This window comes from Passer montanus, unplaced genomic scaffold (genome assembly GCF_014805655.1).
Source record: "Passer montanus isolate IOZ18808 unplaced genomic scaffold, ASM1480565v1 scaffold25, whole genome shotgun sequence".
Taxonomy (NCBI): domain Eukaryota; kingdom Metazoa; phylum Chordata; class Aves; order Passeriformes; family Passeridae; genus Passer; species Passer montanus.
In genome coordinates, this window is record NW_024367149.1 from 3,340,983 (window position 1) to 3,360,406 (window position 19,424).

Sequence of the window (19,424 nt, forward strand, 5' to 3'; positions counted from 1 at the left end):
CACTTCTAATTCTACATATAAACATGAAAATAAGTCTTTGGAGCTCTACTTCCATTTTTGTATTTTGAAAAGCCATTCATTAGCAGTCATTCAAAGGATGAGCAGAAAACTAGGAACTTAAAAGGCCAAAATAGTAAAACTGACAATGATATTAAAATTCTATCAAAGCACTAAGACTGGGTATTAAAATGATACCTATGAAAGCTGTCATAAGGCACACAGACCATAGCAGGATCCTAAAACAACTGCATTCCAGAAAATGCTGGGATGGTCCATAGGAGGGCAATTAAGGGATCTGATCAACAGTTCTCACAATGTTCTTTAACAAACTGTTTTCATATCCCTGTATAAAACAAATAATTTAAGAAATAAATAGGTCCTGTACCCACAGTTTTGCTTTTTGACAACATAATTTTAAGTGCTCACTTAGTGTAAAACAAATTTTAAGTGTCTTTTTTTTAAACTTGGTAATATAAATGCAGGCCAAAATATTCCTTTGTTTTCACTTCATATTAAGTATTTTAAATTTTATTTAAGTGCAAAAATATTTTTATAATTAGAAATATTTTTATAATTAAATACAAAATTAGTTTTCAGTTACTTATATTCAGACTGACACATTCCAGATTGAGGACCTTTTTATATCACAGTCTAGCACACACTGAATAAACCACAACACTGGAGATTCAGAAACTGAACTACAGCTCTAATGAAGTGTCCTCAACTGTTTTCACTTAAAACAGCTTCAGCTTGTACTTATTGTCTTGTCCTGCTGGCTTTCTGAAGATGGGAAAACAGAGTATGCAATACTACACAGAATATGTAATATCATAAGGTTATCTTATGGATGAAACTAAGAGATTTGAGACAGAAGTCCATTTTCCAGTACTGGTACAAATCTCTTCAATGACCCCAGGTAAATCACTTCACCTCATTATGCCTCAGTTCTCAGCTGGAGAGTTGAGAGGACAAACTGATTAATGGTGTTTGCTATTCACACCCTAGAACTGAATGTTTAATAAAACCAAACAAAACAACATGCTACACAAGTCAGTTAGAGAAGTACTGGTAAAGAACAGGCCAGACTGACACCCAGGCCTAGGAATAAACAAAGTGAAACTTACAGGACCAAGTTTTCTGGTGTTCACTACTTTTCAAGTAGGTGCCTTTAGAAATGCAGTTTAGCATAATATTTTTATTGTATGAAGGATCCAAGAAAAGGATATATTCAGACTTGTAATGAACATAAAAACCCTAATGAAGCTGCTACCTTGTCAATCAGGTGAAGGCTGGGACAGCCAAAAACAACAGGAAGACTTCCAATAGAGAAAGAACCTGCATCTAGTATATCAACTTTTGAAGCAAAATTGTCAAAAACGTTATGTGTGCAGAGTGGGCAAACAGCAAACAAAAACTTTAATGAGTTTCCTTTGCTCTCATGAACTTCTGAACAACTTGCAAAAAGTAAGACTGACAGTGAGATGCTTGTTACTGTGAATGAAAAGTCAGTCTTACCTGCCCCATAAAGAGAGAAAACAATAGAAACCAGCTTCCTTAGCCCTTACAAGTTTTGCATGTACGTGCTCTCCTGCTACTTCTGAATCCAATTCTGTAAATCTAATCTTGACATCTAATCTTTAAAGTATCAAGCTTCATTACCCAAGGAGCAACACAACAAAAAGGCCCAAAACTGCAGGCACAGCAAGCAGCATTGAGACTCCTTCAGTCAAAGCTAGACAAGGCAGCAAGTCATGAAATGTTCTGCTTTAGAGTGCTTTATGCACATCTCAGAATTTGTGATCAGCAGTTCTGCTACCTTTAGCCATATTTCTTACTGTGCATTTATAGTCTTGGCTCTAGTCCCTGTCACTTGCACTGCACACAAGCAAGTTGTCTATACTGTGCCACGTTACCTCGCTTTCACTGAGCATACTTGCTCTTCTGTCTGTGGGCAATTAACTCAATTTGTGACAACTAAGTTTCAGCAACCAGTTTAAACTTCTCATCAGACTTTTGGCATGGGCTGCAAAAAGCCTGCCAGCAAACTATGGCCACAAGAAGCAGTTGTTTTCACCAGGGAAACTCATTCTTCAACGTGATCACTCTCCCGCTGCACCGCAAACACAGCCAACATACAGCAGCTTTTCAGCTGCCTCTACTGTGGAGTTCTCTCACCTATATCACACAGGAGAGGGCATTCCCTGTAAGAGGTGCACCAGTGGTATGCATTTACTAGAGGAATGACTCCAAAATACACAGTGCAGCAATCTGCTCAAGGACTTAGTATAGGCTTCTTTCAAATAAGAGACCACTTTGTCCTCTGTGCCCAGGCAAGCAGACATGGAATAAAAAGGGCAGAAGCAGCTGCTGCCACTCATACAGAGCATCTGACTTAGGAAAACTTGTGTGGTTTTCAGGACTACCTCACATCTTCTCTAAGCCTTTTTTCTGGAAAATAAACAGAAGATCAACACTGCCGCCTGTGAAGACACATTATTTTCTAACTCACAGACACTCTACTTGCTGCCTCCCAGGGCCCCTAAGCAGACCTGCCTGGATTACCAAAAAGAAAGACATCCCGACATATGGGCTTGTCACTGATCAGACAATAAAACTGTGAGGTCAGGGTCCCAATTTGCAGTGCAGACACTTCATTATTCCATGCATGTATTTAAAAAATACTGCCTAACCAAGTTACGACAAAATGTGATTCTCCACATGACAGAAACATTCAGTTCAGTTAAACTGATTTTGTTAATTTTTATTTTCTTTGTCCTGTATTCTCTTCACCCTCTAAATACCAGTCTGCCTTGCCAGAACTGTCTCGTGCCATCTACACATCCATATTTGCCTTGAAGTTTCACCTTGTCTCAAATGAAGTCTTTCTCTTAGGAGTATATAGCCTGTAACACTGCACTTTATTAGCTTCAAAAAGAGCTTCAAAAAGAAACCTCAGGACTTAAGCACTCATTGATGTTCTGTTGCAACATTTATTTAAACAGGCAATTTGGCTAAGATGGCCCAAACAGACAGAGAACAAATCCTATGATTAAGTCTATGACAGCAACAAAAACAAAATTCCGTCCCAGATCACAGCAAGAGCTCTGAGCAGCATTTCTGCCTTACATGGGAGTGTTTTAATTATGCAGCTGGAAATTAAAATTCTATAAACTGCTGCTTTTATTCGAACAGCAGCCCTTTATCACATCTGAGCACTGTTTACTGAAGAGCTTACTGTAAGAGCAAGGGAACAAAAGCAGAGGACAAGCAGAGAACTGAAGCCCAGCACAAGTCACTGACCCAAGAGTGCAGGCAGCCTGTGTCACAGCCAGCAGTGAGCCCAAACTCTCTGCAGCATCACTGCATTGCCTTAGACAGCAAAGAATGGTTGTGCAGAGCTGCTCCCCCAAGCACCCCGTAGACAGACAACAACTATCACACACTGTATCAAAAATCATAGAAACAAATACAACCTTTTAATTATCTCTCCAGAAAGCTAACACTGACCAAGGAGCAGCCAGAGCCCAGCCTGAACAGGCTCCAGCCTTCCCAATTCCAATCATTCAGAGTCTTTGTGTGAGCTCCCTTGTGAGGTGACCTTTACAAAACTCAGCTCTTTTGAAGACCAGGAAATTCAGTTATGCACAGAATCACTACACAGGAACTCCTTACAACACAACAAAAAAAATTATAAACAAATAAACTTCCATTTAAGTTCAATAAAAGACAGTAATACCTTAATTTTCTGGTGAATATGCCTCAGTGAATCTGCTGTACCCATGTCCATGTTGTCACTGATGCACACAAAATCAAGCTTCATTTTTGTGTCCAGGTTTAGCATCTTCTGGATTTCCTTCCTTGTAATCACAATGACCTCTAGGACAAAGGAGAGTGAGATGAGATGAAGCAGAAAAGAAATCTAAATAATATTTATCACAAATAGGATACACCCACTTTTTTATTTAGAAAGGCTGATGGAACTGTCAAAAGGCTTGAGTAACATGACTGGGTTCTCCACCCAGTCAAGCTCTTTTGGCAACAGTAACTTTTCAAGAAAAGAATTAAACTCTAATGAATGTGCAACAATCTCCCCTGCTTTGCTGGGTGGAGGTTGTTACTGAGAGGGACACATGCATGTGTGGCATCAGTTAGCAAGATAGAACAGACACTTCTTCTATCATTAACCAGCAGCCTCAAACCATATGTCCTCAAACAGACCAAGGGGACCCCGTGTTCATGTCACCAACACTTTGGAGCTCTGTCTTTTGCTGCCCTGATCCTGTGTAATCCTCTGTGGACAACACCAACCACACTATTACAATACAATGGTTAAACTATTTCTCAGCATCAGCTTGGCAAGAAAGTGGAGTAATATATGAGCAACAAACTCATTCCATCTACAAAAGAAAAAGGATAAATGCATATTTGAAGGAAATCAACACTGGCATGAAAGCATATTTTCCAAAATGAAGAATATGAGAACAGAAGCTCTGCAAAGAAAAGACTGAAGAAACAAGACAACAAGAAACCTTTCCCCCAGTCTTAGGAATGGGAAGGAAAAGTAACAATCAAATTTTCCAGTTAAAATATCCCCTCAAAACACCTCAACACTATAACATTGTATTCCACATGGAATTTTAACAGAGAATACTAAGAAATAATAAATTATAATAATAGCATAGGCAAGATGAAAACACATCAGGAATAAATCTGCATCAATCAAAACTCAACTCATCTTGAACCTATTAAAAGAAAAGAGGAAGGAACTGTAAACATGGGAATTGTGTGGCATTTTGGTGCCAGAGACATGGCTGCTCTTCCACTCCCATACTGGATGCCAGTGTGGATTCAAAAGAGGCTGAAGAACCCAGAGAAAAGGACTGAAAGCACACCTTGAATTAGGCAAAGAATTAACTGATAAAGAGGGAACTGGTGTCAGGTGCAAGCTGTAAGCTCACACAGTTCAGCACAAACCTGGTGAGCTGGGCACAGGCCTCCTAAATATCAGGAGAGATGAAGCATTGCAATTAGGGCAAAAGAGGCAGTGAGTCAGCCATGGAACACCTACTTACTTACATAAGCAGGTATGAGGAACTAATCATCCAGGGTGAGAATTCTTGCCACTGGATCATTTAATCCAGGGAGGTACAGCTTGGTCAGGGGCCTGAAGCACGGAAGGAGCAGGAAGGTGGCAGTTTGCTTACTGGAGCTGAACACATTTACTGAGTACAACCCTGCACATCCACATTCCCACTGGAGACAGAGAAGCTGGAGCACTATGTGTGAGAAAGGAGAAAGTCTGACTGCAGCACCATCAGAGTCCCAGCATGGCTCAGGCTGGCAGGGACCACACTGGGTCATCTGATCCCACCTCCCTGCTCAAGCAGCCTCATCTCCAATCACACTGCACAGGATTGTGTGCAGATGGCTCTGGGATATCCCCAGTGAGGGGATCCCACACCCCCTCTGGACAGCCTGCCCCAGTGCTCGGTCACCTGCACAGCAAAGTTCTTCCTTATGTTCAGAGAGAATTCCTGGGAATCAGTTTCTGCCTGTTTCCTCTTGTACCACTGCTTGGCACCACTGAGCAGGGCCTGGTCCATCCTCTGACACCTCCCTTCAGAGACTGACAGACACTGGTGAGGATCCCTCTCAATTGTCTCTTCTTGAGGCTGAACAGGCCCAGCTCCCTCAGCATTCCCTCATAAGGGAGATGCTCCAGACCCTTCATCATCTCTGTTGCCCTCCACTGGACCTGCTACAGGAGCTCCATGTCCATCTTGTCCTGAGGAGCCCAGGACTGGACACAGCTCTCCAGATGTGCCTCACCAGGGCCGTGCAGAGGGGCAGCTACTAGTGCCAGGGGTCAAGAGCATCAAGTGGAAATGGTTACTTCTGAATAAAGAGCCCCACAAAGCACAATACTGATTATATTGAAGATTTTAGCTACCTACATTTCCACTGCAGGATAAAAGCATTGAAAAAAAAGACAGGAGAACAGGCAAAGAAGGCAGACATTCAGAATGCAGATTTCAACAAACAAAAAACCAAATCCAAAGAACAAAAGTTCTTTAGGATTTTCTAATGAAACAGAATAAAGGCAAAGTCTGCTCTTAGTTTTGTTCCTTCCCACTGAAGTAGTAAGAGACTAACATGGATAATCATGAGCTCATCTTTACAGAACATAGAAGCAGTCAGGAAGAAAGCCACAGACTCAAAATGAAGTACAGAATAATCACAGAGACAAAACAGAGAAACAGAAACACAAAAAACAAACACAAACATAAAAAACCCAGATGCTTGAAAGGTGTTTAGGAAGAAGCTTTGTAAGAAGTTGGAGGAATGCCACAGAAAGATTTGGTCCAGCACTTCAAAGGTGAAGAAAAGCCTAACCTCAGAGGATACTGAGGAAGCTCCCCAGGTACTAAACAGCCCCTTAGTCTTGGTGTGAAACAAAGCCCAGGTGAGCAGCACTCTGCCCCTGTCCCCGCCCTGCTGGGGAGCAGGGTGCTCAGCTCTGCAGCCACGCTGAGCACTCAGACAGAGGCAGCAGCCTGAGCTGGGCCAGGCTGAGACAACAAACCACCAGCCATCCTGGAGAGCTGGCACTGCCCACGCTGCTGCCACCCATGACTCTGAGGAAGGAACAGGGAGACTCGGGTTAGTGACCAGGGAATGGCACCAAGGCTGGGCAAGGCCTCGAGTCACAGCATCACTGCAGTGTTGGAAAAGATCTTGAAGATCCTCACGTTCAACCAGCACCACCATGCTCACACTAAACCACGTCCAAGTGTCACACACTCATGGTTAAGGCCTCGAGTCACAGCATCACTGCAGTGTTGGAAAAGATCTTGAAGATCCTCACGTCCAACCAGCACCACCACCACGCTCACACTAAACCACGTCCAAGTGTCACATACTCTGAACACTGCCAGGGATGGTGACACCTCCGCTTCTCTGGGCAATCTCTTCCAATGCTTTAAAACCCCTTCAGTGAAAAAGATGTTCGTAATATCCAATCTAAACCTCCCCTGGTGCAACCTGAGACCATTTCCTCCCGTGTGAGAAAAGACACACAGCTCTCTCCAACCTCCCGTCAGACACCCGCGGTGGGCAGAGGGGCGCAGGGATGTGACACGAAGGGACGCGGCACGCAGGGATGTGGCACGCAGGGATGTGGCGCGCAGGGATGTGGCACGCAGGGATGTGGCACGGGCCAGCAGCACAGCGCAGCTCCAGCACCTGCCCGGCCCACGGGGCACCGGCGGCCCGGCCTCAGAACGGCGGAGAGCGGGCGGGGGCCAGCCCCCAGTGCCCGGGGAGCCGCGGGCACCAGGGCCAGCCCGCCCGGACCCCGCCGTGCCTCACCTTCGAAGCCGGCGCGCTCCAGCAGGTTCAGCGGGTACCAGAGCAGGGGCCGGTTTCCCACCGGGAGCAGCGGCTTCGGGATGCTGGAGGTCAGGTCCGTCATGCGGGAGCCGCCCCCGGCCGCCATCACCACGGCCTGGAACTCCATGGCGTGGCGGAGGGACACAGGGCGGGGGGGCCTCGCCGGGCCAGGTGAGACACGGGCGGGTCACGGCTCCGCTCCCCGCGGCCGCTCCCGGCACTGACAGCGCAGCAATGGCGGCGCGGCCGCGCTGCGCCTGCGCGCGGGCCGCCGACAGCGTCGATCGCGGGCGAGCGCCGATAGAATCGATCCGCTTCCCTGGTGGGCTGCGGGCGGCCTCCACCCAGCCAGGACGGCGAGAGGAGCGCCGAGCGAAGAGACCCCCGCGCTGCCGAGCGCCGAGTCATGGATCCCGGCCCGGCGGCGGGGGGCGCTCGGCGGAACAGCGCCCCCAGGCGGCCGGAACGAGGTAACGGAGGGACACCGACCGGGGCTGGGGGGGACATTGGAGGCTCTGTGAGGGGGATACTGGGGGCTTTGTGTGGGGGGCGCTGAGGGCTGTGTGTGAGGGGCCCTGGGGACACTGGGGGCTCTGTGTGAGGGGCACTGGGGGCTCTGTACTGGGGACACCGGGGGCTGTGTGTGTGTGGGGGTACCGGGGACACTGAGGGCTCTGTGTGAGGGGCACTGGGGACACGGGGCTGTGTGCGGGGACACTGGACTGTGTGTGAGGGGCCCTGGGGACACTGGGGGCTCTGTGTGAGGGGCACTGGGGGCTCCGTACTGGGGACACTGGGGCTCAGTTGGCAGCTGTGCTCCCCACACCATGTCCAGAGAAGGGACAGGACCCACAGTGCTCGCTGTCCCCACACGGCACGCTCTCCACCCCGCAGGAGCCTGTGTGGCAGCACCCAGCGGCCAGTGCCATGCTGACCCCTCCAGATGCAGTCCCGACCTCGAGAAGCACAGACACAAACAGCACCTGGGGCAGGACAGCAGGCTCTGGCCCTGCAGTTTTATTGAGTCCCGTGTCCCTGAGGCTCCCATGGGCACATGGGGGTGTCACTCATCCCAGGGGTTCTTGTCGGTGTCGATGGACATGCAGTTGTACACGGCGTAGCGCAGCAGCTCCTCGCAGACCTTGGCCCTGGCAGGGGGAACACCAGGTCACAGCCATGATGGCCACAGAAAACCTCAGGCTTCCCTCCCCACACTGCCTGGACATCCCCCAGGGAAGGCCTGGGGAGTCTTGATGGGAACCCCAATACCAGCCCCAGGGAGTGGGGAGCATCCCAATCCCCAGCTCAACTCACGAGGAATAGTTGGGCAAGAAGAAGGTGCAGGAGCACGTGCAGGCCTGTGGCATCAGGTCCAACGCATCCAAGCTTGGGAGAAAGGAGAGTCAGACCCCAGCACAGCAACCTGACATCTTGTGGGGACCCCAGCCTGGCACAGGACCCCGGGCAGGATGGACTCACTTCGACCTTTCCGGGTAGACAGTGATCTGAACTGGGAGGCGGCTCCGGCCGGTGACGAACTTGAGGAAACGGCTGAGATCCTCTGAGGGGAAGGACAGAGCTCAGGTCTCAGGGACAGGACTGTCCCAGCAAGATCTGCCTTGCAGAAGCACCCCAGGAGCACGGGGCAAAGCTAAGGGAGCCTCTCAGAATCCCAGGAAGGGCCAGGTGGGATGACCCCAGCCGCTTCCCAGGGAAGCACCTGGTGAGCACCCCTGGGGCACAGGGCAGTGGGTACCCCATACCCTAGCCTGTCCTACTGCACATGAAGAGCAAAGGTTTGGGGTCACTCACCACTGGTGAAGTTGTTGAGTGCCTCCAGGAAATACGGGATACGGGTATCATCAGAGGGGAAGTCCTCAAACTTGACTGCAACAAAGAATGTGAAATGGCTGAATTAGAAACTCCCAGCGAAGCAAAGGAAAGGAGGAGACCCTGTGCTCCTCAGTGAGCCCTGGCACCCTGAGTGGGACCAGCACCTTGTGTCATGGTGGGTGGAGAAACAGAGGTCCCAGTTTGCAGAGTGGCCACTCACCTCTGCCCACAGCAGCTAAGGACCAGATGGACCAGAGTGGGGTTTGCTGCTAAACCTGAAGCACCCAGGGACCCTCTAGCTTATCCTCCCCCAGGCTCTCAGGCACCCCGTGACCAGGATGCATGTGCAGGACAAGCAGGACAAGGGGATCCCCTGCCCTTGTGGAGGGCAGGGAGCAGCTCTGGACTGGCCCTGTGACTCACTGAACTTCTGCAGCTCAGCCACCGTGATCTCCGGGTCCCCGCAGATCCTCTTCTCCATCTGCTGCCAGGTGAGCAGGTCCAGCACGGGCTGGGGCACCACACGGAGCAGCCCGGCACGTATGGCTGCAATCTGTGGGGACATGGATGGGCTCCATGTCACCACAGTGGGTCTGAGCCCCAGGCAGCCACCTAGGGCTCTGGGGACAGCAACCACAGGACCCCAAAAGGGATCACCAGGACACACGGACATCCTGGGCATGGGATACACAAAGAAACACCCAGCTGGAGCTGGCAACCACCCGTCCCACAAGTACCAGGACATCTTGCCACAGGAGCAGGGTCCCCTTGCAGCCCTGTCAGCCCTGGGGGACAGTGTCACCTGCTCCTTGCTCTCCTCCAGCCGAGCCTTTTGCACCAGGCGGATGAACTCCTTGCGGTCCTCGTAGCGCACAGCGGTGCTGCTGCCGTTGGGGATCAGCTCCACCACGCGCTGGTCACTCAGCACTGTTGTGTAGGTCAACTCTCTGCCAAACGTGAACTCAAAGCATTCCTTGTCCACCCTCTCCAGCACCTCCAGCCGCTTCACCTGCAATGCAAACGAGCAGTAGCCACCACAGTGGAGCCAGAGCAGCCACGAGAGAGCACAGCACTGCCCTGCCAGCACCTGGCCCTGCTCACCAGCTCTGAGTCCACAGTGGCAAAGTCCTTGCTCCAGCTGACCTCCTCCCCTGCCAGCTGCTTCCACACCAGTGCTGGCAAAGACAGCATCTGCCAAAAGGAGTGGACACAAGCATTCTCCTCCTGCCTCTTCCTCACCCATGGGTAGCCCCTCTGCCCAAGACAATGTGGCCCCTGACAAGCCCCTTCACTGGCCAGGAAGGCTCTGATGTGCTCACCAGAAACTCCTTGCTCCTCAGGGCTGCTCCCATCAGCTGCCCAATCCACTCATATTTGGGGAAGTCCTTGCAGGAGGGGTTGGGGACATACATGTCCCTGCTGTCACTGCTGCTGTTAGCCTGTGGGAGAGACTCTTAGGACACAGAGATGTGACAAGCCCAGCATGGTCTCTCCTTCAGCCTCCCCCACATTCACCCCTTCACCTGCCTCTCCTGCCCTTTACACCCCTCCAGGAGATCTCCACCACCCAGGTACAAGCACAGCTCCCCCAGCCAATAGCCCTGCAAGCAGGAAGGTAGGGCAAACACCCCTGGCTCTGCTGGCTGAGCCCCCTGGCCTGGACAGGCAGACTGTGGGATGCCAAACCTGATTGGAGGTGCGCACAAAGAACGGCAGGGGCACGGGCACGTCGCTGGAGCTGGGACACAGTTCCTCTGACACATCTGACAGGCTGTCCCGAAAGCCACCACCTGCAGCAGGGGCAGAGGATGGTCAGTGCCTGATAGACCAGGGCCAGACACTGAGCCACAGGATCTGGCCAAGCTGCCCCCTCCCTGGTGCAGCAGCAGCACCACTGGTGGAGTAGGGGAGATACAGGAACGATCTCATGTTTGCAGAGCAGGGCTGCCTCTCCCAGCGTGGGCACCCACTGAGCTGCACCCCAACACATGAGACACCAGGGGAGAGCTCTCACCATTATCAATGATGCCCTCAGTGATGAAATCGCACTCCCACCACTGGCTGTAGGTCAGGGGCCACCTGTGGGGAAGCAACAGCCCCATGCACATCCCTCCTCTGAGCATACCAGCAGCACCTGGAATCCCCTTGCACCCTGCTCTGCGGAAGCGACGCCTATGACACTGAAGACCTACCTGTAGTCCAGGGGCTGATTGTTCTTGGAAGATCTGAGGCCTTCATACAGCTGGAGAGTAGTAGAGCAGAAAGGGGATGAGATGGGGGCAAGATGCCTGCTGAAGTGACAGGTACCTGGCACAGGGCATGGTGCTGCCATACCTGGGTGAAGACGGCGTTCCTACAGCTGGGGTCCAGCGCGGGGTTGGCACGGTGCTCCCGGGCCAGGAGCCTGTTGATGTAGAGCTTTGGCAGGGTGTGAGGAGCAGAGCTCTCTGAGGACTGCAGACAGTGGGCAATGAGGGCTTCGCTCTGCTTGGACAGCAGCAGGAATGGCTTCATGCTCTAGCAAGGAACAAGCAGGGATGGTTAGAGGTCTGATACTGCCACCACCTGCTGTCTTTTCCTCTCCTCAAGTCAGCCCTGGTGTCACAGGGGATGCTCTTCCATCCCTCAGGCAATGTCAAACACGGCAGCTCTCAGCCCTGAGCCAGTCTGTCCCCACTAGATAAGGAGGAAACACTACAGCCCACAGAAAACCTGAACCTGTGAGGAGATGCCACTGCTGGCACCATCCCAGGGAAGTCTGGCACATGCTCACCCTGAGTGCATTGAAGGTGCCGATGCTGTCCTCGGAGAGGGGGATCAGGTAACACAGGACACTTTCCAGGAGCTGGACAAATCTGGAGACAGGAGAGAAGCAGTGTGAGGCTGCAGGAGAGCAGCATTTCACCACAACCCCAGGGCACTGTGCTCCCTGCACGAGTCCTCTCCAGCCCATCGAGGGACATCAGACACCAGGGGAGCACCCACCCAGCACCCTCTGTCCAAGCACTTTATTTAAATTCCCTCAAAAAAATGCTGCAAACAAGGGCAGCCCAGCCTACGCTGCTGCAATGCAGCTGAATCACTGCAGAGGGTCTCTGTGGGGCCACTGCTGACCCCAGCCTGTGGCTGCCCTGCAGGTCAAGGCATGATGATTTTGGGACTGAGATCACTGCAGGAATCGTGCCCTACCTCTGAATGAGCACAGCTCGCCGGTACAACACGTCAACATCCACCCCTTCCAGGAGAGGGTAGCGAACCAGCCGGGCTGGCTGGAACATGTCAGCATTCAGGATCAGGTCCCACTCCCAGAAGGACACGATCTTAATCCCCTGCAGACGGACATTGTACCCTTCGTCTGCCAAGAAAGAACAGCGACGCTGCGTGTGCTGCAGCCAGCATGGCTTGGATGCTGCAACAAGAGGCAAGGTGCCCCCAGCACCTGCAGCATCTCATATGAAGCTCATTCCTCAACCCTCCCGCCAGTGGATCCCAAAAAGCAGCAAGTGTGGTAGGAAGAGCTGCAGGATCAGGACTAGCTGTGGGTTTAGGGCCAGGCTGGGCTGGCAGCCACAGTCTGGGTGCACAGGCTCACCCCGGCACTCCAGGAAGCGGATCTCCAGCACGGGCATGTGGGTTTTCAGGTCACGGAGGATGCAGACATTCTGGTAGCTGTTCCTGCACACAGCACGGAGGGAGATGGAAGAGCCATGAGGCACAGACAATGGTGAGGTGGCCAGTGAGGCACAGGCCACTCTGGCTCCCCAGCCAAGGATGTGCTTCTACCCATGCAAAAGCCCCCCCACCTCACCAGGGCTGTGGCAGGAGGTGCCCAAGCAGAGAAGAGGCTGTCAGAGGCACAGAGACGTTCTGGAGAAGGTGGAAGCCGCATCCAAAAAGCCAGAAAAGAGCACAAATTCAAAGCAGTACAGAAAGACAAGATGGCTGAGAGCATGTCACTGTTCTTGGGGGGTCCCAGCACATCTCACAAGGGCAGAACCATCCTTCAAGCAGAGTTGGTCATGCAAGGGTGGTGTGTTTTTGAAAGAAACAGGGATTTGTGTAAATGAGCAATTTACTAAGTGTATTTTCAACGCCTTGTCAAGGTCCCATCAAAGTCCTGTGAGCCCATGGGGAAGAAACACTGCAAACATTCAGATGCAGTAAGGAGCTGTCTCCTGCCACTGCAAAGGACATCTCTGCAGTCTCATGGGTGCTTCTTCAGAGACAGATTTCACTGCTCAGCCAGAAAACATCAAACAGGCACATTTTGGAAGGCGAAGGAGATCTTTGCACTCCTGTGTAAGCCCCTGGCTGCCTTGCGAAGGGTGTTCAGGGCTCAGGTGAAGATGGAGAGATGAAGCACCCCAGGACTTCTTGGCTACAGCATGGCAGAGATACTCAGGAAGGTGGCAGCAGTGGCACGTGTTCCAGAAGTGAGGAGCAAGAGGCAAGAAGACCACCAAAGTCATCAGGCAGAAGGAAGCATGCTGCAGACCAGCTGCTGCATCATGGGTGAGGAGCAGGAGAGGAGATTAAGGCATTTGACTGGCACATGGAAGCAAGGGACCACCACGCTTGTGGGAGAAGATGTAGTCTGCACCCAGGGAGTTCCAACCCTTGGAGAGCCACTGGCACTGGCAAATCACTCAGAACCAGCCCCAGCCCCATCCTTAACATCTGCTCAGGATGCAGAGACAGCTCAGGAGTTTGGCACAAGCTGGGCACACTGCTCCTCACTCATTACTCACTCATTAATTAGGACTGTTCTCAGGTGCTGCAGCCTGCTTGGTGTTCCCCCATACACAGCCACTCGCCTCGGTATATAGGAGTGGCACTGCCCATGCAGCATCAGCCACAGCCTCCTGTGGGTGAGAAGAGCAAGCAACAGCCTCGTCCTCCCCTCATGAGCTGCCTGGGCCCAGAGGTGCCCTCAGAGTTGTCCCAAGCCTGGAGCAAAACTGTGTCTTCCTGGAGTGTCTTTAGCAGCAGCTGTCCCCCACCTCAACCCCCACCCCGGGCTGCAGCTGGGGGAAAGCTGGGTTGAGGAGGAAGACAGTGTTTTGCCCTGCACCCTGTCCTTCCCTGGCACAGCATGCAGGGGACACCCCGAGGTCTCACTTGACAATGGTGCCTTTCTTCATGTTGAGCCGCACCCAGTGCTGCCCCGGGGGCCCGTTGCTCTCCCAGAAGGTGTACGTCTGGTTGTCTGTCAGACAGGCTGCAACACAATCCTCCTGCAACAGTGCAGTGAGCAGAGGGAGGGAGATGAGCATCCTTGGAGATGCCATGGCCTCCTGAGATGTGTTTTGTGGGTCCAGAGGAGGTCAGAAGCAGGCCAGCCCCTTGATTTGCTAGGCTGTGGGTGGATGGTGGCTCCCTGACATAGCAAACTGGGCATGGCTGTGGACCCCTACTGCCCCAGAGACACAATGGCGTTTTGCCCCCAACACCCAACAGCTTTGCTAGAGCAGCAAAAACCCCCCACCATGCTCTGCCCCTTGCAGGGGCAGGTGGTGATGCTCACGTCTTATGCTGATTTTAGGCTGCAGAGGAGCCCCACTACGCACCGCCTGTGAGGAGACCTCGATGCTGTTGATGTGTTCCTTGGTGCAGTCCATGCACTGCAGCTTCTTCCCGCTGTGATCGTACATGAAGCGCCCCAGCTCCATGTCGTGCTCATAGGTCCAGCCTGGGGGCACAGACCTGCAGGGAGTCTGTGTTAACAGGATGAGGAGACCAGGCTGCGCCCCAAACCTGCCCACCAGCAGTGTTCAGGAGCCCCAGCCCCAGCCGAGACTGGCTGCAGTGTCTCATGGCCACCAAACTGACATGGTGCCAGGCCACTGTCCCTGCAGCAGACAGATGGCATGGCTCTATCTCATCACCAGCACACCAGGTATTAATGGCCACTCCAGCCCAGTGGGAATAGCAGTACACAGTCACTCCAGTGGTCCATGGAGCAAAGGCCATCTTTGCTTGAGCAGTGCTGAGGTACCAGTGTAAAAGGCATCTCATGGCACTCATCCTCCCCTCTCCAGACCCTGAAGCCAGTCTTGGCCCTGCAGGCATGTCCAGGCCCTGGCCAGCAGCCCCTCAGGATGCTACAGTCCTGCTCTAGGAGATGCATTCATACCGAAACTTCTGCACGGCAGCCTCATCCTGCTTTATGAGCCTGGGCATCTCTCCAAGGCGCATGGAGTACGTCAGGTCCACCACTTGTTCCCAGCTGGAGCAGCAGGGGCGGAGGAGTCACAATGGAAAAGATGTGTCAGTGCTTAGTGTGTCCATTACTGCCTTAGCCTGTAGTCAGCAGTAGTGGGGCACTGGGAGTGATACCCAGGAACAGCTGTGGGAAGGATGAGTGTCCCTGCACCCGGGTACCGGCTGGGACGGAGCAGGGGAATCCCGCCTTGCACGTGACCTTCCATGATGAAAATAAAATTTGAGCTCTCTGATCATTGCACTACCTCTGTGTCATCGCTGAGCCCAAATTCAAACGACTCAGAATTCCCCTGGTATCATTCTGTGCAGGCGCTGCCACAAGCAAACAGGATTCATCTACGAGGGAGCATCCACCTGCCCGCCGGAGCTCGGCGGGGATGGGCCCTACCTGCGCTGGAGGGAGTGAGTGGGCTGTGCTGGGCGTGCCCAAGGGATTTGGGATAGTTGAGCTGCATGTCCTCTGCAGGGACCGGTCACACGCATCTCCTCCGCTCAGAGCTCAGTTCCTGCCCGGGGCCATACCTGACAGCAGGTTTGTAATCAACGCCCAGCGTTTGGTGCTGACACTGGATCCTCTGCACGGAGTCCACCGGGACTAATTTATCTCCTCCCACTCCGAACCTCTGCGCCAGGACCCAGCCCTCCGCCAAGCCACGGGTGCCCGTGTACTCCTCCAGCTGCTCCTGAAGGCACATCCCGTCCTGTCACCGCCGTCGGGACCCGGCATGCCCGGCTGGTTCCCGGCGCCGCACCCGCGTTACCTTGCTGAGCTTGACCCAGAGCCCGGCGCCGTTGCAGTACTCCTCGCCGGTGGCGCGCAGGCAGCCGCCCCTCCGCACCTCGATCGTGGCCCGCGCCGCCCGCTTGCCGCCCCGCGCCGGCCCCGGGCTGTCCCACACGCTGAGCAGGCTGCGGGCGGTGGTGGCGGCGGCGGCCGCGGGGGCCTTGCAGATCTTGTACTGCACCTCCCGCGGCACGTAGCAGAGCGCGGCGGGCAGCGCCCGGGCGCGGCGGAAGCACTCGCTGCACTGCAGCAGGAACCGCAGCCGGCCCAGCACCTGGTGCGGCGCCTCCCCGCCCGCCCTCATCGCGCTCCGGCCACCGGCTCCGCGCCGCTACGCTGCGCCTCGGGCTGTCCGGACCGTGCCCCGGCCGTGCCCGCCCTGGAATGCCCGCCGGGCCGGGGCGCCTCCGGCTGGGCCGCCGTGCCCGCCTCCCTCCGGGGCAGCCCCGCCTCGGACAGCGCTCACTTCCCAGCTGCCGCCTCCGCGTCAGGCAGGCGCCGCTCCGCCCGTGCCCCGGGCACGCCCCAGCGCTTCTTCATCGCTCTCGGGCACCGGGCGCTCCGGTCCCCAGCTCCGGGCTCCCTTTGCCAAGATGTGACTCGGGCACGCCCACTTCAGTATCCGGCAGGAGCTGACCCGGGTCACAGGCATCCCCTTTCCCTGGCTTAGGACTGTGTTCTCTCCCGGCCTCCAACATCTCTGTCATTGCCTGCATTCCGACAGGCACAGAGGGAGGGAGTCTGTAGCATCAGGGCACAGGGCTACGCCTCCAGCATAGATAGGGAAAAGAGGTTAGTGGGAATTGTGGTATGGGAGAGCCAGCTTCTGGCTGTTATATCCCTCCCTGGGCAGGCCTGCAGCAGGTGGAGATGCTCCAAGCAGTGCTGGGGAGGAGGACAGGCTTCCCTGCCCAGAACAGCTTTACCCCAGGTGACAGAGGCATCCTGGCAGCAGGAGTGAGGCCATTACACCCAAAAGCACCCAACCCCAGCTCCCCCACCCTGCCCTGAACATGGGGTGTGCCACCCCATGTCATGTCTGCTTGTTGCATTCCACAGCAAGGCGATGGCAGAGAGCAACTCAGCTCCACCCCACGCTACCTTAATTTCTTCAGGTTGGGCACAAAGGGTGGAGTTGAAGGATCATGAAACAAGCAGGCTGGCAGAGCTCAAAGGTCCCCTGGTGCTTGCCTGCTCTCCTGGCAGGTCAGGGTCCAGCTCCATCCCTGCTCCAAAGGCACAGTGCAGAGAGATCCAACAGCTGTTCATCCCTGCAGTGTTACCTATGAGCAGGCATGACTGTGCCTCACCACAGCAATGGCCACCTGCCTTGCCATGAACCACGATGCAGAAGAAATGCAGGCTTGGGCCTTGCTCTTACCTGCAGTAACCACAGCCAGGAAGGTCCTGGGCTCTCCTCCTGCAGCCACAGTCACCCTGTACCACTGGTTTGCAGAGGTGCTGCGAAGGGTTAAGCCAGTTAATACTCTGAGTCACCTCTGTGACGCTACTTTGTGTGCAAGACATGGCAGGGCCGATTTCTGCCTCACCTCCAGCAGCCTCTCACAACATCAGTCTTCATTGCTGCTTAGAATTACAGAATCATTTAGGCTGGAAAAGACTTCTAAGTTCATAGAGTCCAACTGTTGACACAGCACTGCCATGTTTATGACTAAACCATGTCCCCAAGTGTCACATCCACTATTTAACCCAACAGAAGGACACAGGAACCCCAGGCAGACCTGAGAAACCATCAGGAAGGCCAGGAGCAGTTAGTTCATTCAATTTATTCTAGATCCTACACGAGGTAGGGACAGACAGAACTTGTCAAACTACTAAGAGTTTGTCACACTCCAGGGTAGTAGTAGCATAACAAGAACAGCTAGACTACATGTGTGTTATTAGTCACCTGAAACTATTCTATGACAATTCAGCAAGTTGAAGGCAGGAGAGAGCAAGTGGTTACATGGAGCCATGATGACATCACTCCCTGCCCCAGCTCACCTCTACCCACCCTGCAGACTGCAGTTCTGGCACATGGAGATGCTCCTCAGCAGCCCAGAGACAGCAGCACCTTCCTTAGGATGGCACTGGCTTGAAAATCGATCTCCACTGATTTGAGAGTGGTTGTTGGGGCAAGGACACACAGCTGCTGGTTCCTGATACTCAGGACACTCTCACCCCAGGCCACATGCAGCAGGACTCCAGGGCAGGGGCACTTGATTTGTGCCTTGTCAGACATGATAGGAGACAGTTCCTACCCACAGCTTTAGAGATCAGAGAAGAAACGTGACCCAGCACTGACCTAACATCTATTTTGGGCCCCTGAGATTGGCCAGAGTAGAGCCAGGCTGACCTTTTCCACAATTCGCTGGGCTGTCACAGCAGACATTCAGCTTGTGATTGGCTTTAAAACACTGCAGATGAGAGGACCACGCAGAGGAGATCCAGGCCAGCTCCCAGCTCCCCCTTCCCAGCTTACCTTCAGCAACCTGAACAGCACAATCAGTGGGTTATCTTGGCATCATTCCACAGCAGCCACGTTTTTCCAGAGCCTCTGACCATGCACGTAACCATCTCACTGCTGCAATGGACTCCTCCTCCTACTAGAGGGGCTTTCACAGGTCTCTCCACCCCAGTACACCACCTCAGCAGCAACTGCTGCAATTCTCCAACATGCATATGGTGACAACACAAAATAGACAATGTAAAACAATGGTTTATGTGGTAAAAAGATGTTTCTCTCAGTATGCTTGTAGGAATTAAATCCAGACCATCCTGGGTGATTCCCTTTCTGCTAGGACCAGGGTCCTGTTACTACAAGTATCTTTTAAACAGAAATCCCTGTCACAGAAATTCCTTTCCCCAGAATTCCAGCTAGCCCTTGGGCAGCACTCAGTGGCAGGAAATAAGAGGTCTCAGATGCTAAAACACCTTGCTGGAAGGAAGAGTAGAGAAATGCAGGAAACATGGGAAAAACTAGTTGATAACTCCACAGTCATCAAGTGCTTCAGGTTAGGGAGGGCCTAGATCTAAAGCCAGCAGGATGAGACTGAAGGCTGATCACAGTGCCCAGGGCTGTACAAGAAGTCTTGAGCATCTCCAAAGATAGAGGTGCCACAATGCTTCTAGGGAAGGATCCCACCACTTCAGCCAGGTTCTGTTCTCAGTGTCACCTTGCACAGCAGCTCTCCTC

At 53.2% G+C, this 19,424-nt stretch overlaps 2 protein-coding genes across 3 annotated transcripts in view; both read right to left on the reverse strand.

Moving 5' to 3' along the window:
- Positions 1-7,650, reverse strand: part of EIF2B3 (eukaryotic translation initiation factor 2B subunit gamma) — a 99,105-nt gene extending 91,455 nt beyond the window's left edge. Inside the window, exons 1-2 of the mRNA XM_039711686.1 lie at positions 7,369-7,650; positions 3,737-3,876 (exon numbers count right to left, since the gene is read on the reverse strand). Coding sequence (XP_039567620.1) covers positions 3,737-3,876; positions 7,369-7,516 — 288 coding nt within the window. The 5' untranslated portion in view covers positions 7,517-7,650. The remainder of the gene's footprint in view (positions 1-3,736; positions 3,877-7,368) is intronic.
- A 723-nt stretch (positions 7,651-8,373) lies between these two features.
- Positions 8,374-16,783, reverse strand: LOC120503310 (E3 ubiquitin-protein ligase HECTD3-like). 2 transcript variants are annotated; one of them, XM_039711748.1, is made up of 22 exons: positions 16,206-16,783; positions 15,967-16,127; positions 15,356-15,448; positions 14,790-14,925; positions 14,341-14,456; positions 13,971-14,084; positions 13,026-13,067; positions 12,815-12,897; positions 12,412-12,577; positions 11,996-12,077; positions 11,557-11,739; positions 11,415-11,464; positions 11,237-11,301; positions 10,909-11,012; positions 10,542-10,661; positions 10,324-10,413; positions 10,025-10,231; positions 9,646-9,775; positions 9,202-9,276; positions 8,869-8,950; positions 8,704-8,775; positions 8,374-8,537 (listed from the first exon to the last, which is right to left on the reverse strand). In XM_039711748.1, the coding sequence occupies exons 1-22, from the start codon at positions 16,530-16,532 to the stop codon at positions 8,453-8,455; spliced, it is 2,583 nt and encodes an 860-aa protein (XP_039567682.1). In that variant the 5' UTR covers positions 16,533-16,783; the 3' UTR covers positions 8,374-8,452. The 2 variants fall into 2 exon arrangements, with proteins under 2 accessions (XP_039567682.1, XP_039567683.1); XM_039711749.1 differs by lacking the exon at positions 13,026-13,067 and having other exon boundaries at positions 16,206-16,781.
- Between the last annotated feature and the right edge of the window lie 2,641 nt (positions 16,784-19,424).